The following is a 19,606-nucleotide window of genomic DNA, read 5'->3' as shown; positions in this document are numbered from 1 at the left end:
CTCGGATCTGGGGAAGGGCCCTCCTTAAGACTGAGCCATACTATGCAGCCACTTCTTCACAGTGGGATAGGACCTCTACTCTTGCCTGTATTGTTTTAAGAAAACAGAAAGGGGGAACTGTGGTGAGCCGCTTCTGCCGTTTATGCAAATTATGGTCGCCATTACAAGATGGCGCTGGCTCCGCTGTGGTCTGTGACAAACAACTCCTTATTTGGGAGAGTTGGCGCATGACTTTTCATCACCCTATGAGAAAGCTCCACGTGGCTGCTTTGCATTGGGGCTTGAGATGCTATATTAAGGCTGGGAGGGGCATCCGAGAAAGAGAAGAAGAACTATCAAGGGCCTGAAATAAACTACTGAAAGAAGATTCCTGAGTGTTGCGTCTTCCTTGCGGGCAAGAAGTCGCGACAAGTATGTGGGTACTAGCCTTGATCCTGTATCTGTAGGGGCCAGCATGGAGATTAGGTCTGTAAGTGCTGGTCTGATGGCCCTCAGAGTACCAGACTCCAAGTCAGTACCTTCAGACCGAGCTTCTAGGCTGGCCCTAGTGCTAGGCTGACCTCAGCAACTCCAAGCTGCCCACCACTCTCAATGCCAAACCAGTCAGACTCTGGACTATCCCCCACACTGTACTGGCTCCCAGACTGCTGGCCTGCTTTTCCATACCAAGCCAATGCCCATAGTCTTACACATCAGGACATTAATATTCTTTTATTCCTATATAGTACTTCTCACATATTTTGTTTTTGATTACTTTATATACATTTCTAAAATATTTTTCAATTTTATGATATTCTCTCACCTAGAACTCCTTCATTTAAGCTTAGGTCTAAAGTTAAAGACATCCAAGACTCACCAATACATCTTTTTTTTAAAAATATTTTTAGTTGTTGATGGACTTTTATTTTATTTATTGATATGTGGTGCTGGGAATCAAACCCTGTGCCTCCTCACACATGCCAGGCAAGTGCTCTTCCACTGAGCTACAACTCCAGCCCTCCACCAATACAGATTATGCAGAAGCTTTTCCAGTGATTTCAAAGGTGATAAAGAAATTTTTTGTTTGTTTATTCTCCAGAAAGGGCTTTTTGTGAGTAAAATTCCTTGAGTTTTTATGTGTTCATAACTCTTTGTGACTTTCATTCTTGAAGGTCATTTTGGCTGCATATAAAAACCTTGTCTTATATTTTGCCTATAGTTTCTCCTAACAAAACATTTTAGCTATGAATCTGAGGTCTATCTAATTTTCTTTACCTTTTCTTTTTATTTGTATCCAAAGGTCCCCCTTCTCCTGTTATTATTAAAATACAATTATTTATCTTGGTATTGATATTAGGTAAATTTCTCTGTTGTCCAGTTACCCTTCTAGTATTAGGTTTGTCTTCTTTATTTCAGAAAATTTTTAAAATGATAGTTTTTAATATTTCTTCTATCACTTTACTTTCTTCTTTGTGGACTACTTTGTACTTGGATTGGATTGTCATTGCCTTGCTTCTTACATATTTGTTCCCAAATGCTTATCTATATGTCTGTCTGATGTTTTCCTACTTTCCAGTCTCCATTTCCTTGTACCTTCTATGCTATTTGTTCTTTATATTTATGTATTTATGAAATGTTTACTTTAAAAAAAACCTCTCCAATGTTGTTGCTGTTTTTGAATATTCTGTTGTCTAGTCATCTAATTTCTTAGCCCTTTCAATTATGATTCAGGATTTTCTTTCATGGCATCTATCTTATTTGTAGTTCGTTAGATTCATACTGAAAGATAATAGATTTATTTCTTTTGTGGTATTATACATCTTCTGTGTTTTCAGTAGGTTTTGCTCTTATCCTTTTCTGCTAGTCAAAGTTTTCTGTGGGGTTCAATTATAATCCTTATGTTTGGTCACGTTTAAGTGAGATGAATATTCTTATAGTTTTGGAAGGAGATTCCTATGTAATTGGTGGATCAGACAAAATAACATTCTTATCTTCATAGCTATAAGATTCCTTTCTCAGAGTCTTTTGGGATGTGTTTCTTACTGCTCACTCTCATGTTTCAGTTCACCATTAACTTATTTTTTTTTTCTTTCTTGCTTTTCCTATTTTCTTTTTTTGGCTGTTAAAGAATTTTCTTATCTTTGTTTCTCAGCCAATTATTGCATTAAAGATATCTTGTTTAATTTTATCAATTCCTTATTTAAGTTTACCAGAAGTGTTTCTTGGAGATATAATCTTTCTCACTGAAGAAATGGAATCATCTTACTTGTGCATGAAAAAATAATACACAATCAATTAAATTTCCTTGAGATTGTGTGGACTCATTTTAAAAATTCTGATTCCTCTGGCAAGACCTTTTTAGAAGAGTACATTCTGGCTGCCTTTTGCTTATAACATTTATTCCTTATTTATTTACTTTTAATTTAAAGATCTTAACTGGCTATATTTTGGGGGCAGTGCTTCATTCCATAAAAATAGAATAAGTGGGTCCTCTTTCTTCATTTTAGATATTAATATTTATGTATAGATTTAGTATTAGTTAATTTTTAAAATTATTTCATATTTCAATAGCTATTTGCTCAAGGACTAATTACAGATGAACTAGATGACCACCACTTTACACTTAAAAATGTGTCTCAAACCATATTCTTGTAAAAGTGCTTGCGTCTACAAGTTGCTAGGACAGTTTATGGTAAATGAGGTTTTATGGTCATAATTTTCTTTGTGGAGATTTAGATATCACATCAAATAGAACTCTAGTACTAATGAGTATTCAAAAATATTTGTTGCATGAATGAATAATTGAATATTTAATTCTTGATGTACATATCTATCTGCATAGATTTTCATAGGCACATCATAATAACTATGACCAATGCTGAGATGATTATTTTTCCACATGTTCTCCACTCTGTTCTACAATCTATTTTATCTATTTTCTGATCTCCATTCTTACAGATGTCAATAACTTGCACAAAACTGATGTTGAAGACATAAATCATATGCATGGTGAGAACAACAAATATGATTTAACACATCCCTAACAAAGTTAAAGCAACTGCATTTACCTGGAAATGTCATTTTGATGAAATATTTAAAATCCTCTAATTTATCCTCAGTCTTGACCTTGACTTTCAGGATATGAATATCACCAAACTTGTTCTTGAGGTGCTGAGGGCTGCCCAAGCACATAAGTTTCCCCTTCACCATGATGGCTATCTTGGTACAAAGGGCATCACATTCCTCCATGCTTGCAAAATAAGAGAGCAGCATAAAGTAAGGCTAAACAGTTTTCCTTTGGAGGACATAGGGTTGAAACAGCCAAGATTTTGTGATTCTATTTGCAATCAGAATTTGAACCTACCAATCATCAAGCTCATAACTGGAAAGTATATTTTTTAAAAATGATAAATAATAGTATTACCCAATTCTCAAATGTAACATCTTCTGAAATTTCCTGTCTTCTGCCTACTCTGGAGTTTTAAACATACTAAAAATTCTTAGCCATTGCACTCATTAGAATTAAAATGAATCCTAATTCCTAAAGAGCAGCTCATATACATATGCAAGTTTACCATCCCATATTCCTGACCCCAAATAATTTCTTCTAGAGCCACTACAATTCCTGCCAGCCTTAACCAAGCCCCTCAATGAGCCACACAGACCTATGGGAGGTTATAATGATAGCTTTTCCACTTTCACGTGTCTTTGTCACTGTGTTCCAGAGCAGGCGTCGGGCTACTGGGTCCATACCAGTAGATGGCTCATCCAGAAAGATGACTGAGGACTTTCCCATTATGGCAATAGCAGTGCTCAACCTACGTTTGTTTCCTCCACTTCATGGTCAAAGGAGCAGGGATAGAAAGTAGAAGAAGAGACTATATATATCAGTTATTTAGGAAAATACTTAGCACAAATATCCCAAATGCTGAGAGATTCAACAAATATTTAACATGAACATCCACTGTGATGATTAACAATGCAGCAAGTCCAACTACAGATTGTGTGTGTGTGTGTGTGTGTGTGTGTGTGTGTGTGTTCATTTTATTTTGACATGTAGAGGAGTGACTTTTATGTATCTGATTTGGGCAGCATTATCAACAACATTTATTTACTCATTCTTAGGTTATCATGGTTTCCCAGGTACATAAACCCACCATTAATCATAAGGCCTATATTCCTCTTTTGTTTAGAAGACAAAGAACCATAGGAACACGAGGAATAAGATGCTCCCTCTTGAGGTTCAGAGCTGCAATTCAAATAGAACTAGGATTTTGAGTTTCATCTCTGCAAAGAGAAAATGTGGAACTTGATGCATCTGCCTTTTTACTTGAAACTGAAATCTAGTAGGGCATTAGACAGTTTCACAATTAGTAACTGTGATACAGGGACATAGGTGGAGCTATGGTTATTCATTTCAAATATCAGGAACACAGAGGAGAAACACTTCAAGATTAGCAGCATCATTAACAACAATAACAACAACAACAACAAAAAAGCAGCACAACGATTTACCTGTAGGTCCTGATAATATTGTCAGCATGTGGCTCCAATTCCAATGAGCTCAAATGTTTGTTCACATACAGATGAATCTGGTGCTCAGAAACTCACCATATTCTGGCATACATGATCATTATTTCCCGGCCAGTCATGTATTCCAGCAAAGCGTCAAATTGAGGACAATAGCCAATTCTTGACTTCACCTAATTATAAGAATTACTTTAAGTAAAAACCTACATCATCCATCCTACTGAACATCCATGGATGAGACAGACCTGCAGTCCTCCAGGTCATGCTTCTAAGAGTCCTACCAAGAATTTTTCTTTTCTGAAGGGCTACCAAAGTATGGCTCTTGGGCCAATTACAGAACACTATAATAATAGTTTCCTGTAAACAGTATTAATGATCTTGAAGATGAAGAAGTTAAAAATAAAATTTCAGTGCCTACTCAATATTGAAAACTGAGATGCTCCCCTCCTCAATCAGGAGTTCCAAATGGCATGGCTACCATGGATGACTTTACACTGCTCGATCTGCACAGCCATGTGCACATCTTGTTCCACATCAGGCTGAACTCAAAGCAATGCTCCACAAATAGGAGACTAAAATGAGTGTTGCTTCAGAAATTGGTCAAACCCTTTTGCTGATTTGCATTCAGGTATACACCGCTAACGTAGCCAGAGAAAAATTGTGAATTTAAACAAATATTTAATTTACATCGACTAGATTATTCATGCCCCTAATCCTGGCATAGTGCAAGCTTCCCCAATCTCTAGTGGGATAAAATAAATTCCAGTGGACTTAAGGGAATCCCTGCACTCTCATCTTCATTTTTCTCTTTTCCTCCTTTAAAAAAATTAAATAAATAAATAAAATTAGAAGGTGATACCTCTGTTCAGGGAAATGTATAGACAGGCTCAGAAAAGACCATATTGCACTAAATTTGTATTTTGGGCTGAATCCAAGCACAGAATGAGCCTTGGACAATAAAACCTGAACAATAAAAAAACAATGACAACTAAAAAACTGACAGGAAACCAGCAATAGTAGGAGAATGGGGAGAATATTATCCCTAGAGTTACCACATTATCAGATTCAAAAGTCCAATTTTCAATAAAAACTCACTAGCATACAAAGAAACAGAAAATATGACCCACCCAAAGGAAAAAGAAACAATAAACTGAAACTCTCCCTGTAAAAAGACCTGATGGGGGGCTTGGGATGTAGAGGAGTGACTTATTTGGACCCAATGGATCTTTTTAGATAAATGTTACAGATATGAATCTCTTGATTAGACCAAGTAGCCTCTGAAAAAAACAGATACCAAGATGTTAGAAAAGAAATTTGGATTGTTCTCGACACCTTCATTGATGAAATGCTCTATATTCAATAATTTAGTACACTATTCAGGCTTTCCTCAGATTTCCTAGCATTTGAAATTTGACCACTTTCTTCTTCTTGAAATTCTCACCACACTTAGCTTCTTCCCAAAGTGATGAGCCCTCTTCTAGATGGCATGTTTAGCCAATGACTAGCTGATACAGGAATACAAAGGGTAGTATTTGTATTTAGATAGTATCTAAAAGATAGACCCTGCTTTGATTTGCCATCACACTGAAAAGTGACATAGTGCTTCAGAGCCCTTAGTAATATTGATCAAGGGCTTAGCTGCAACCGAATTGCAGAAAATCTTCTTCTGCCCAGTCTCTCTACCCTTACCATACCTTGTTTGGCATATGTTAGATGCACTGTTGAGAGAATTTTGCCTTTTATTCCAACAATTTCAAAGACATAAAAGACTCTCTTGTTGTAAGTTATGCTCTAATTGCTTCATTCTCTCTTCAAATTTTTCTCTTTTCAGAATTCAATACAATATCCACCAGGATCGTCATCCATTATCCCTAGCCATCTGCCTGTTAACCTGCACCCATAAGTCATCTTATACTGTAATATAATCTTACCTTTAGGATATTTTTGGTGATGCTAAAGCCATCAATAAACACATCCCCAGAGGTAGGACTCTGCTCTCCAGTCAAAATTTGGAATGTACTTGTTTTACCTGCTCCATTATATCCAAGTAATCCAAAGCACTCCTGCCTTTGGACTTTCAGGGAAATATTTTTCACAGCCAGAATTACTGGATATGTAAAGTATATCTAAAAAATTCAGAAAATACAGTTCAGTAAAGAATATTTATAGGTCAAATGCAATAAATACCTTAGACCTATGGGCCACTACCTCAGACAGTTTCCTAAGAACTATCTTGGTAGAATACACATAGATGCTGAAGAACCACAGCGAGTCCTTGACACCAATGGCATGCTCTCAGAGAGCTATGAAGACAAGAATATTTTGGCCGTTGAATGATTTACCTTTGTGAGTTCCTTAATAAGCACTGGGGAATTCATCAACTCTTTAGAATGCTCCAGAATTCTCTTTCTCTCATCTTCTACATCTTTATCTGGAGATTCTCCAGATAATTCCTTGGAAATTATATCCTATATTTTTAAGACAAGAATCATAAACTGAATGGCTTCATGAAATCTAAACCAAGAGATACTATTAAAGATTTTAAAATAGAAGGTGTGGCGAGCCAGCCATGGGCTGTGTGTGGGAGCTGTGAGCATTCTGAGCACACAAAGTAGACTGCTCTGTCTGAGCTGTGCATGTATGTGTCCCTTTCTCTTGCTCTGCCTTTGATCCCCACACAGTACATGAGATGAGCATGGCCTTCCAAGATGTCAGTCAACCTCCTGACCCACAAGTTATCACGACGCTAGACTCAACCACCTAAAACCTGACTCCTTGCCTCTTTTGAATGGCTTCTCTCCAATAAAATGGTTCAGAACTTGTTCCTCACTCTTTCTTGCCTGCCTTGTCCCCTTCTGGGAGCTGTGGCTGAGGACTGGTCCCTGAACCCAAAAAGTTACTTTCTGTGACTGAGTCTTTATTTAGTCAGCCAAAATTCACCTGGAGTGACCCTGGTTGATTTAGTCATGTGATGCTCTAAAACGGTTTGATTTATTTCCAAGAAACTTCCTGAATCTCATCAACAACTTAACTAAGTTATGAAATGAAGGTGGGGACCAGAGAGGGAAAAGTTATTCACATGGTAGAAAAAGTGTGAATTGGCCAGGTGTGGTGGTACATGTCTATAATTCCAGAAACTTGGGAGGCTGAGGCAAGAAGATGGTTGCAAGTTTGAGGTCAGCCTCAGTAAATTAGTGAGGCTCTAAGCAACTTAGTGAGACCCTATCTCAAAATAAAAAAATTTAAGGGCTGCGGATGTGGCATAGTTAAGTGTCACCTTGGTTAAATCTCCTGTATCTCCCCAAAAGTGTAAATTAACATGCTACTATGTGTACTTTAAAATCTCTGAAATATAGAATTCAAAGCATTCAGAGAAATGATTTTATCACGTGGATCCTTACAAAAGAAGCCATCTCAAGAGAGTCGGGAAAGTTAAAGTAATGCATTTGTAATCATAAATAAACTTGCCAAAATTAAAAGGGAATGGGAACTAATAAAACATCAGCAAGGCTTATTTGGACCCAGTGGATGATATTTTTTAGATAAATGTTACAGATATAAATGCTCTTGATTAGACCAAGTAGCCTCTGAAAAAAAACAAATACCAAGATGTTAGAAAAGAAATTTGGCATAATTTTCAAAAGTGCTTTGTCCAATCATTTCAGAACAAATTGACTATTGTTCTTTTCAATTTAAGAAGTCAGGAATACAGAGCTTATTGTTATTTTTCCCAAATCAGACACCTCATTAAAAACTGAAGCTATAGCTAAGAACAATCTAAACATGAGAGAGAAACAGTAACACTTCACATAGAAAACATTTGAGACTTTCAGAATGGCAATATTAGATCTGTGAATTTGTGCTCCAGTGAAACTGCTGAAAATTATTTTAACATATGATCACTTAAAGTTTTTTGAAATGATCTAAGGATGTACTGTAATGTAAATGGAGAAAAATTTATTCAAGAAAACCTATTAAGTTGGTAGGAATACTGAAGTCCCATTGTATTACTGTCCCATATCTGAACCACCAATTTTGCCTAGTGAGGAGTGTTAGGCTGTCAAACAGAATTCCTTTGCTCTATCCAGTGTAATTTACTTTATTTGAAACAGCATGGGAAAGTTACAACCTAAGGATGCTCTAATCAGTAATGGAGATTTTGGTGGAAAGCAATTAAGCAATTACAATGCTTGTAAATTGAGCTGCATATTGATGTGGAAAGCAGCCACATCAATGTTTATAGTGGCTCAATTTACAATGACTAAAAGAGATAAAATCTAAAGCATGGGGCTGGGGCTCAGTGGTAGAGTACTTGCCTCACATGGGTGAGGTATTGGGTTTGATACTCAGTACCACATAAAAAAAATAAATAAATTTGGGCATACTACCCAAAGTGCTATACAGATTCAATGTGATTCCAATAAAAATGCCAATTTCATTCCTTATAGAAATTTAAAAAAATCATAAATTCATTTGGAATAGTCAAAGCAATCCTTAGCCAGAAGAGTGAAGCAGGAGGCATCACAATACCAGAACTTAAATTATACTACAAAGCTATAGTAACAAAAATGGCATGCTATAGGCACCAAAATAGACATGTAGACAAATGCTACAGAATAGAAGACACAGGGATAAACCCATATAAATGCAGTTATATCATACTAGACAAAGGTGCCAAAAACATGCACTGGAGAAAAGATAGCCTCTTCAACAAATGGTACTGGGAGAAATGGAAATACATGTGCAGCAAAATGAAAATAACCCCCTATCTCTCACCATGCAAAAAACTCAACTCAAAGTGGATCAAGGACCTAGGAATTAGTCCAGAGACCCTGCACCTAATAGAGGAAAAAGTAGGCACAAATCTTCATCATTTTGGATTAGGCCCTGTCTTCCTTAACAAGATTCCTAAAGCACAAGAAATAAAATCAAGACTTAATAAATGGGATGGATTCAAACTAAAAAACTGCTCCTAAGCAAACTAAACAATCAGTGAGGTGAACAGAAAGCCTACATTTTGGGAGCAAATTTTTGCCACACACACACTAATCTCCAGGATATATAAAGAACTCAAAAAACAACACCAAAAATACAAACAACCCAATCAATAAATGGGCTAAGGAACTGAACAGATACTTCTCAGAAGAAGATATACATTCAATCAACAAATATTGGAAAAACTGTTCAACATCTCTAATAATTAGAGAAATGCAAATCAAAACTACTCCAAGATTTCATCTCACTCCCTTCAGAATGGCAGTTATCAAGAATACAGACAACAATAAGTGTTGGTGAGGATGTGGGGGAAAAGACACACTCATACATTGCTGATGGGACTGCAAATTGGTGCAACTAATCTGGAAAGCATTATGGAGATTCCTTAGAAAACTTGGAATGGAACCACCATTTGACCCAGCTATCCTACTCCTCAGTCTATACCCAAAGGACTTAAAATCAGCATACTATAGTAATGCAGCCACATCAATGTTTATAGCAGCTCAATTTACAATGACTAAATTGTGAAGTAACTTTGATGCCCTTCAATAGATGAATGGATAAAAAATGTGGCATATATACATAATGGAATATTACTCAGCATTAAAAGAGAATAAAATTATGCCATTTTCAGTTAAATGGATGGAGCTGGAGAATATCATGCTAAGCAAAGTAAGCCAATCCCCAAAAACTAAAGGCCGAAAGTTTTCTCTGATAAGTGGAAACTGACACATAACAGGGAGGTGGGAGGCATGGGGAAAATGGAGAAACTTTGATTGGGCAAAGAGGTGGGAGAGGAGGGAGGGTGCATGGGGGTAGGAAAGATGGTGGACATATTATCCTAAGTACATGTATGAATCAAAATACATTCTGCTGTCATATATACCTAATTAAAATAAAAATAAATAAATAAATAAAATTTTAAAAATTTAAAGCAAAAAAAAAAAATTAAAGCACAGGCTAGCTATTTTACCAGAGAGAACCACAATAAAGAATCCTCTTGGGATAGCAATGAAATTTATTCATTGACCTTAACTACTTCTCCAAAGATGATCAGTAAATTGGATCATGCCCTAGTGCATTGTTGAAAACCATACCAAATTCAGTCAGCAATTAGTGGAGTTTAACAGCTGGGTGTGGTCATGGAAGACATAGGCAAAAAGAGCCCTAAAAACCTCACTGCCATTTCAGGGTGTTTGTGCCCATGCCGAGGCCCACACCCTTTGAGGACTATCACAGGCTTCACACTGCAAGGGAACCAGAGTTTACTAAAATATTTGAGCTGGTTGCTAAACAACAAACTAGCAAATATTCAAAAAAAGTACTAGCTGGAAACTTCTAAATATAATGAAAAATATTATATATTCAAGGAGCTTAAGGAAAACCAAGTGAGATAAACACACAAAGATATCCATATAAAAACGTATCAGTAAAAATGCTGAAAGTCAAAGATAAGGAGAAAATCCTGGGATCAATAAGAGAAAACCATCTGAAACTAACTAGAGAGGCCCAAGAGGATAACAGCATTTTATAAAAAAAAATGATTACATAAAAATATTACATCAAAAACTCAGGCTACAAAAGCAAAAATAAACTAACAGGACTATATTAAACAAAAAAGGTCTGCACAGCAGAGGAAACAACAAAATGGAAAGGAGCAAAGGAGAGGGATTGAAAGGGAGAGAGGAGGGAAGGGCAAAGGGAAGAATGGTGGAATGAAATTGACCAAATCTTATGTGCATGTAAGAGTATATCACAGTGAATTTCACCTTTATGTTTACCTATAAAGCACTAATTTAAAAAAACTATAAGCAAATAGAAGGAAGACCAGTAAAGTAAAATGAACATGGAAAGGGAGGACAGGAGAAAAAGGAAATTATTTGAGATCTTATTGAAGCAAATTATATTCCAAAGTTGCAAGAATTATGTCAAAATGAATGCTATATTATGCATAACTATAATTCACTAATTTACAAAATGAAGAAAACCACAATGAGATAACTCCTGACCCACACACAATAGCTATCATAAAAAACACAACATATAGCAAGTGTTGGAAAGGTTGTGAAGGGAACCCTTGTATGCTGTTGGTGGGAATATAAATAAGTACAGGTGTAACAAAGACTTAGAGGTAGGTTGCTTTGGCTAAAAACATTGACTCTTCATTTGAACCTGCAAATGTCCAATGGGTAATGGAAAACAGAGGAAAAAGTGGCATCTTCATTTTGCATTTGTCTCCTTTGCTCTGAGTTACCTTGAATTCCAGAAGCAAGTCCAATAGATATACACCTAGTGATGAGTTGAAACTATCCCCCAGGAAACAGCAACTTTCTTATCACCAACAAGGTCCTACCTGACCAATCCTGAGATCATGATCAGCTTGGGCAAGACTACTTGACTCTGTATTTCTGGTCCCCCTCTCTATGTAATGTGGATGCTCATACTAGTACCCCAGAAATGCTGGTCACTTTTGTCTTCCTTGGGTAGCTTTACCTATTAAAAAATTCCTTTCTCTCTTGTCACCATTACTTTTTCCGTTTGGTTTATGAGGTGAGTGCCCAGACCTGATTTGTTGGGACCCCCTGAGTTGGGCCTCTGATCTAAGACTCTGGTAACACAGCCATTAAGGAAAATAGTATGGAAGTTTAAAATAGAACTGCCATATGACCAAGCAATCCCTCTTTTGGGTATATATCCCAGGAAAATGAAATAATCACCTTGTAAAGATATCTACGCTCTCATGCTCATGATAGCACTATTCACAATAGCCAAAATATTGAATCAACCTAAGTATTCATCAAAAGATGTATGATTAGCAAAATGTGGTTAAATACATAATGAAATGATATTTAGCCTTTAAAAAAAGGACATCCTGTCATTTGGAACAACATGGATGAACCTAGAGGATATTATGTCAAGTGAAATAAGTCAGATATGGAAAGCCAAATATGGTTATGACCTCATTTATATGTGGATTCTAAAAGCATTGAACTCACAGAAGTAAAGAGCAGAACGATGGCTATCAGAGGCTTGTGGGGTAAGAAAAGCTGAGCAAAGGTTCAGGTAGATGTGAGCAATAAGCTTTGTTTCCTATCACACACTGAATGTTGACTGTTATAAATAACAATGCATTATATATTTCAAAATTACTAAAAAAGTATATCTTAAATGCTTTAGCTTGAATTAATCATTCCACTGTAAACATATCAAAACATTACACTGTATCCCTTAAAACACACAATTATTATTTTTCAATTAAAATCAACTTAAGAAAGAATATACTTAGAGGAGTAGATTTGAAATGTTCTCACCACAAGAAAAGACAAATATATGAGATATTGAATATATTAACAAGCTTAACTAAACCATTCCACCATGTATATCAAACCATCAAGCTATACATTTAAATATACATATAATTTTTGTCAATTAAAAAAAATAAAAATAATACATCAGAATTTAAGGGCATAGCTAGAGTAGTGCTTTTAGGGAATGATTAGTTTTAAATACTTATTTAGAAATGAGGAGAAACCTAAAAGCTGTGAATTAAGGCTTCTAAGAGAGGAGAAATATGAGGAAATTATATTCAAAACATCAATGAAAGAGAAAATAGTCAGCAGTACAGAAAATTCATAAAGATAAACTTTAGTCCCTTGAAATGATCATCAAAGAGAATTCACTTTGTTAGAGATGATTTTACCTCAGTAATGTTAATTTTATTCATGCAGATGAGTTTTTCTTTTATTTGGTGACTGAGTCTGGTAACTGGTAGTCACATATCAACACATACTTTTGAGGACCTAATTTTCAATGTTCTTAGAGTTGATCTTAAGCACTCACCTTCTTATATTTCTTGTAGATAGCAAAGTGAACATGTTTATTGAGAAATGTTCTTAATTTCCACAAAGTGTTATCACAAAGGAAAATGAAGAGAATAAAAAGACAGCCTGCAATACTCATAATAATCAAATGCTTTCCAATTGTATGCTCTTCCAAAGAATAAATATTCTTCTCAGTATCTGGGAATAGTGAGAGAGAATGCTAATCGTACTGACACCATGAACAGATGAAGAGAACAACAAAGAAGAAGAAATACAGTATAAAATGAAGCACTAGGCTAAACTAAGACAAAGTATTTAGAGTGTAAGAAGCGATTATTCTTGAACTTTATAAAGAACAGTATCATAATCTATGTTGTCTACGAGAATCTGTTTCTCCTTATGTTATCATCTCTAAAATTCTCAAATGTAAAATGAAATTCAAACAATAATAAACAGTACTCCATCTAACTAGTATCAATGTTGTTAACATTTTGCCATATTAGCTCCCACACCTTCATACTGGCATATTTGTATGTTGCTTCTGTGGTTTTTAAAAAACAATTTTGTTATATGTTTTGTTTTTAATCTTGCTTTTGTATTCTTATACTAGTTTTTCTTGAAAACTAGCTGCCTCCTTGTTTTTTGAATTGTGAGTTTTCATGGAATTCTATGTTTTAATGATGATATATTTGGAACAAAGACTTAGATTATGAAAGCTATTTTATTGGTAAAATGAAATGCAGTTTCTTTATAAATGTCTGTTTTTCTGAAGTGAGTAATTGAGAGGTGGTGGAGATGGTGGAGATAGTGGAGGTGGTAGAGGAGTAGATACTGTTTTCTGATTCCATAACAGGCTCTTTGTTCTGCAGTATCCTTAACTTATTTGTTTCCTGCTTCGTAGATAAGATCAAGGCTCCAAGGGCCAATATTGCCTTTAAAACTTTTTTTTCCCTTGGATGTTTTCTCTTCCCATGAATGAAAATTTTTCTCAAACTAATGAAACATCAAATCACAGATGTTAGACATTCAGAGTATCTAATCAGGAAAAATATTGATACACCAAACCACATGGACAATAAATGATGTAGGAACCCATCTTATGATGTTAGAAAACTGATCTCCCAAGTGTAAAATGTAGAAGAAAATGAAAACGAATATAACTAAATAAATTAGAAAACAAACACACAATAAAAAGAACTAACAAAGCTGAAAACTTTCTTTTTTTGGAAAAGACTAATAAAACTGACAAACTTCTGTTAAGATTGCTCAAGAAAAAAGGCAAGTGGCAAAAATCAGGAATATTATGCATTAAAATGGGGATATCACTATCAATAATACAGATGTTAAAAATGTTGATGTTTTGAACAAATTTACTCCAATTAATTTGAAAATTTAGATGTAATGAATGATCCTACCAAAACTTTTGCCTCATAAAATACTCAATAATTCTATCTTTATTCTTAGGTCAATCGATAGTTAAAAAACCTTCCCAAAAAACAATCTCCATACACAATTTCCAAAAGTGAATTCCATCATTTAACAAAAAATAACACCAATCCTCCTCCACAAAATTTAAAAATTTTTAATTTGTTCTTTTTAGTTACACATGATACTACAATGTGTTTTGACATATCTTACATACATGGAGAATAACTTCCATTTTGAGGTTGTACATAATGTACAGCATGCTGGTTGTGTATTCATATATGAACATAAGAAAGTTATGTCTAATTCATTCTCTTTCCCATTCCCATCCCCCACCTTTCCCTCCGTTCCCCCCATCCAATTCAGTAAGCCTCCAAGAACAAACCCTGTCTCCCCATTGTGAGTTAGAATCCATATATCAGAGACAACATTCAGGTTTTGGTTTTGGGGATTGCCTTATTTCACTTAGCATGATTGCCTTCAATTCCATCCATTTACCAGCAAATGCCATAATTTCATTCTTCTTTATGGCAGAGTAATATTCCATTGTGTATTTATACCAGATTTTCTTTATCCATTCATCTATTGTAGGGCACCTGTGTTGGTTTCATAGCTTAGCTATTGTGAATTGAGCTGCAATGAACATTCCACAAAATTTTGACCAAATAAAAACTTCTTAAATATTTTTTATTCCATAACTTTTTATAAATATTTTACAAAACAAAACAAATCAACCTGAAATTACATCTATGTAATTTTTTATGGGCATAGATGTAAGAATCCTTACTAATAGTAGCAAGCAGTCTGATGTATAACAATTTATACATCATAACACTGTTTGGTTTATTCAGTTTATCATATGACTTATAATTATTTGCCATTACAAATTCAGGCTAAATAATTCACTATGTAATTCAATAGAATATATATGCAATTCAACAGAGCAAAGAAGAAAAATCATTCACTCACTTCAATACAAGCAGTAACAAGTATCTGATAAAATTGTACACTTTTTCATGATTTAAAAAACCAAACATGGAAAAAAAAGGAACTCCTTAAATTTATAAAGTTTCTATAATAAACATCATACTTAATGCTAAAATATTACAATGTTAACTCTGATATTGGAATGAAAATGGAGGTCTGTTGTCACTTTGATTCAATTTAACTATTGTATCTGTTGGGAGTCACCCCGGCTCCAAAGACTAACTTCCCCATCCCCCGAGAGAGCCATCCAATGGTGAGCCCTGCTGGCTCACATGATCCTTACCCACCAATCAGACTAGCCCTGCTGACTCACATGATCCTTACCCACCAAACAGACTAGCCCTGCTGGCTCACATGATCCATACCCACCAATCAGACTAGCCCTGCTGACTCACATGATCCTTACCCACCAATCAGAAAACAACCCGTACCAACTGTCAAACCATTAAACTGTTAAACTGTCATAACTGTCAAACCACCCCCGGCTCTATGAATATGCAGAGCTGTTCCTCAATAAACGGGCATTTTCTCTGATGACGAGCCTTGTTCATTCTTTCAGTATCTGTCTGACAAAGCAGTAAATCAAGAACAAGAAACATCTACAATATGGATTGGAAAAGAAATACACTATTTGTATATGCTTTGAATACATTAATTAAAGTAATCTACATTAAATTATTAAAATTAATAAAATAATTTAGCAAACACAACATGCAAAAACGAACTCTGAGCTGTATTCTCTATATCAGCACTAAATTAAAAACTGATATTTCAAAAAGTGATACTAGGCTGGGGTTGTGGCTCAGCAGTAGAGTGCTCACCTAGCACAGGCAAGGCCCTACGTTCAATCCTCAGCACCATATAAAAATAAATAAATAAAATAAAGGTATTGTGTTCAACTACAACTAAAAAATAAATATTTTAAAAAAGTTATACTAGTAGATGGTTGATTATTAGTAGCTCTTATTCTATACCTGATAATTATTTTAAAATTACCTTGATATACTTTTAAAGTTTTACTATACTTTAGAAGTTTTCCTTGGCTTGAAAAATGACACATGTACCAAACATGTGTCCTCTCTCCTTGAATGAACAGCAGATTTATACATGTTTTGTGGTCTGAACCCGAGGTTAATTTCATAGATATTTATAGAGATCCTCAAGATACTTACTTTCTTTACTACAATTTAAGAATTTGTGAATATTCTTTTTTTGGGTGCACAGTATCTTCATATGGTAGATAACAGTATAGTCACTGATGCATTTCCCAAGGTTATAATTGGGAAAGAGCAGAAATGAATTACGTATGAATTTTCTGGTGCCATTAGACAAGTTAGTCGATGTTCCTAAAAGTATGATAAGAGTAGGTTACATAATAGAAAATAAACTATCCCTAAGATAAAAAAATCCCCCAGTAATGATCCAACCAAACTTAGGAAATTAAAAACCAGATTATCTTTGAAGAACAGGAATTACGTCTTAATAAGTTTTTTAATAGTTTATACTTGTGATAAGAGGTTTTGCTGATAATTACAGAATTCGATTTTTTTTGGTGAAGTATGGCCGTCTAGGCTTTTGTTTTCTTTATGGACAGAAATTTGAACCATCAGTCACTTGAATGCTTGTAGTACAATTCAAATTTTCTAATTCTTCTTAAATCAAATTAGTAAACTGCATCTTTCTAGAAGTGTAACAGTTTTGTTAGTCTGGCTTAGTTAGTACTCTCTATTGTGTATTCACATTGTGGAATGGTCAAATCAGAGTACTGTGTGTGTGTGTGTGTGTGTGCGCGCGTGCGTGTGTGTGTTGGGGGGCAGTTCTGGGGATTGAATTCAGAGGCCCTCTGCCACTAAACCATACCTCAGACCCCTTTATTTTGTCTTGAGACAGGGTCTCTTTAAGTTTCTGAGAATGGCCTGGAACTTGTGATCTGCCTGCTTCAGCCTCCTTAGTCACTGGGATTACAGGTGTACACCACACTGGCCAGCTATATATATTCACTTTCTATTTGGTTAATTTTTGTTTTTAAAAAATTTTTAATTGATTTTTTAAAAGTAAATGACTGCAGAATGTATTACAATTCTTATTACACATTTACAGCACACTTTTTCATATGTCTCATTGTATATAAAGTATGTTCACACCAATTCATGTCTTCATACATGTACTTTGATAATGATGACCATCACATTCCACCATCCTTGCTAACTCCCTGTTCACCATTCTTTCTTTGAATATGCAATGCTGGGTGTTTTTCCAAACTTTTAAAATTTATTGATTAGTTAAGGCTATACAATTTTTTACTTTAGCTATAGCATAATTATATTATTTTTCAATTCTAAATATTTTTTCTATTACTATAATCACTTGAGTTTTATTTTTATGAGTATTTTTGTAGCATAGTGCTTGCCATTCTTTTACTTTCTATATCTTTTTTTTTTTTTACTGTGCCTTCCATAAATAGCATGAAGTTGGGGGCTTGTTTCCAATGTGGGGATTGGGGAAGTCCAGAATGGCAGTCTTGTCATTTATTTAATGAGCATGTTTTGCTGTTATTTGACTTTATTAATTTTGTGGGTTGTTATTATCATATTATTTATTTATTTATTCAGATTTTTCTGCTTTATTTTTATCCCTTCTTTGTAGTTTAGATGTGATTTAGTTTTTTAAATTCTTTTTTCTTCTGCATTGGTCATTTATGTTTTAAAGTTAAACTTTAAAAAGTATTCCTTTGTGGTTACATTGGATATTTAAACATATGCCTATTCAACTTTTTTCTCTGGCTGCCTCAGAAGTCTTCTCTTTAACCTTGGCATTCTGAAGTCTTATGATGTTGTATCCAATGAGTTGCCTTTTGCCACTGAAGATTTGTTTGTAAACAACTGTGTACAATCTCAGCCAGTGTCTTTTTTAATACTACATCTTTGTGTTCTGTTATTACTTTCTGAACTCTATTGGAACTTCTCTCTCTGTCTTCCATGGATTTCATATTTTTCTCATATTTTTATCTTTTTATCTCATGGGATTAAGTGTATTTCTTTTGTATTCATCTTTTTTTAAAATTTTTGTTTTAGTTGTTGATAGACTTCTATTTTATTTGTTTATATGTGGTGCTGAGAATCAAACCCAGTGCCTCACACATGCCAGGCAAATGCACTACCACTGAGCCCTAGCTCTAGCCCTTTTGTATTCATCTTTAATCCACCAATTCTCACTTACACTATGTATAATATTCTGAAACTTTGGACTATTTTTTTTATTTTTAGCTTAATTTCGAATTGACCAATAATAATTATATATATTAAATGTAAAGTTTTGACATGTATATACATTGTGGAATGATCAAATCAGAATGATTATCATATCCATCACCTCAAATTTTTTTTTTTGGTAAAGAGATTTAATATCTTCTCTTTTAGATATTTACAAATATGCATTGTTATGAGCTATAGTCATTTTGCTGTGTAATATAACCCTAGAACTTATTCCTCCTATCTAAATGTAACTTTGTCCTTGAATTTTTTCTATGCTATTAAATCTTTTCATTTTCCAAGGTTCTTTTTATAATTGTTTTGGGTTGTGTTTGTTTACTTTTCATATTTCCAAGACTGTCATTAATACAGGGAATTTTTTTTTATAACAAGCAAAGAGTTAGGGAAATGAGATGGGAAGCCTGTGTCTGTGGAACTCTGCAAAAACAGAGGTATGGACAATATGATCTAGTTCAAGTTCATATTTATAAAGAAATTAAGCCAAAGTATATATGCAAATCTCATGATCAGAGCAGGCAAGTGAGGAAACACAAATTTAAGAATCCTGCAGAAACCAGGAAAGGAAGGAAAAAAGATTGGCATATATATACTGTCTCT

General features: G+C 34.7%; 1 protein-coding gene across 1 annotated transcript in view; it reads right to left on the bottom strand.

Annotated features, from left to right (window-relative positions):
• LOC107146540 (phospholipid-transporting ATPase ABCA3-like) overlaps positions 1-19,606 on the bottom strand; it is a 104,062-nt gene that overhangs the window by 5,282 nt on the left and 79,174 nt on the right. Inside the window, 7 exon segments of the mRNA XM_015490638.1 lie at positions 3,048-3,229; positions 3,645-3,815; positions 4,495-4,682; positions 6,441-6,635; positions 6,852-6,977; positions 13,345-13,523; positions 16,910-17,083. Of these exon segments, the coding sequence (XP_015346124.1) occupies positions 3,048-3,229; positions 3,645-3,815; positions 4,495-4,682; positions 6,441-6,635; positions 6,852-6,977; positions 13,345-13,523; positions 16,910-17,083 (1,215 nt within the window).

The sequence above is a fragment of the Marmota marmota genome, unplaced genomic scaffold (genome assembly GCF_001458135.2).
Source record: "Marmota marmota marmota unplaced genomic scaffold, marMar, whole genome shotgun sequence".
In the NCBI taxonomy this organism is placed as follows: domain Eukaryota; kingdom Metazoa; phylum Chordata; class Mammalia; order Rodentia; family Sciuridae; genus Marmota; species Marmota marmota.
This window is presented reverse-complemented; position numbering and strand designations above follow the sequence as displayed.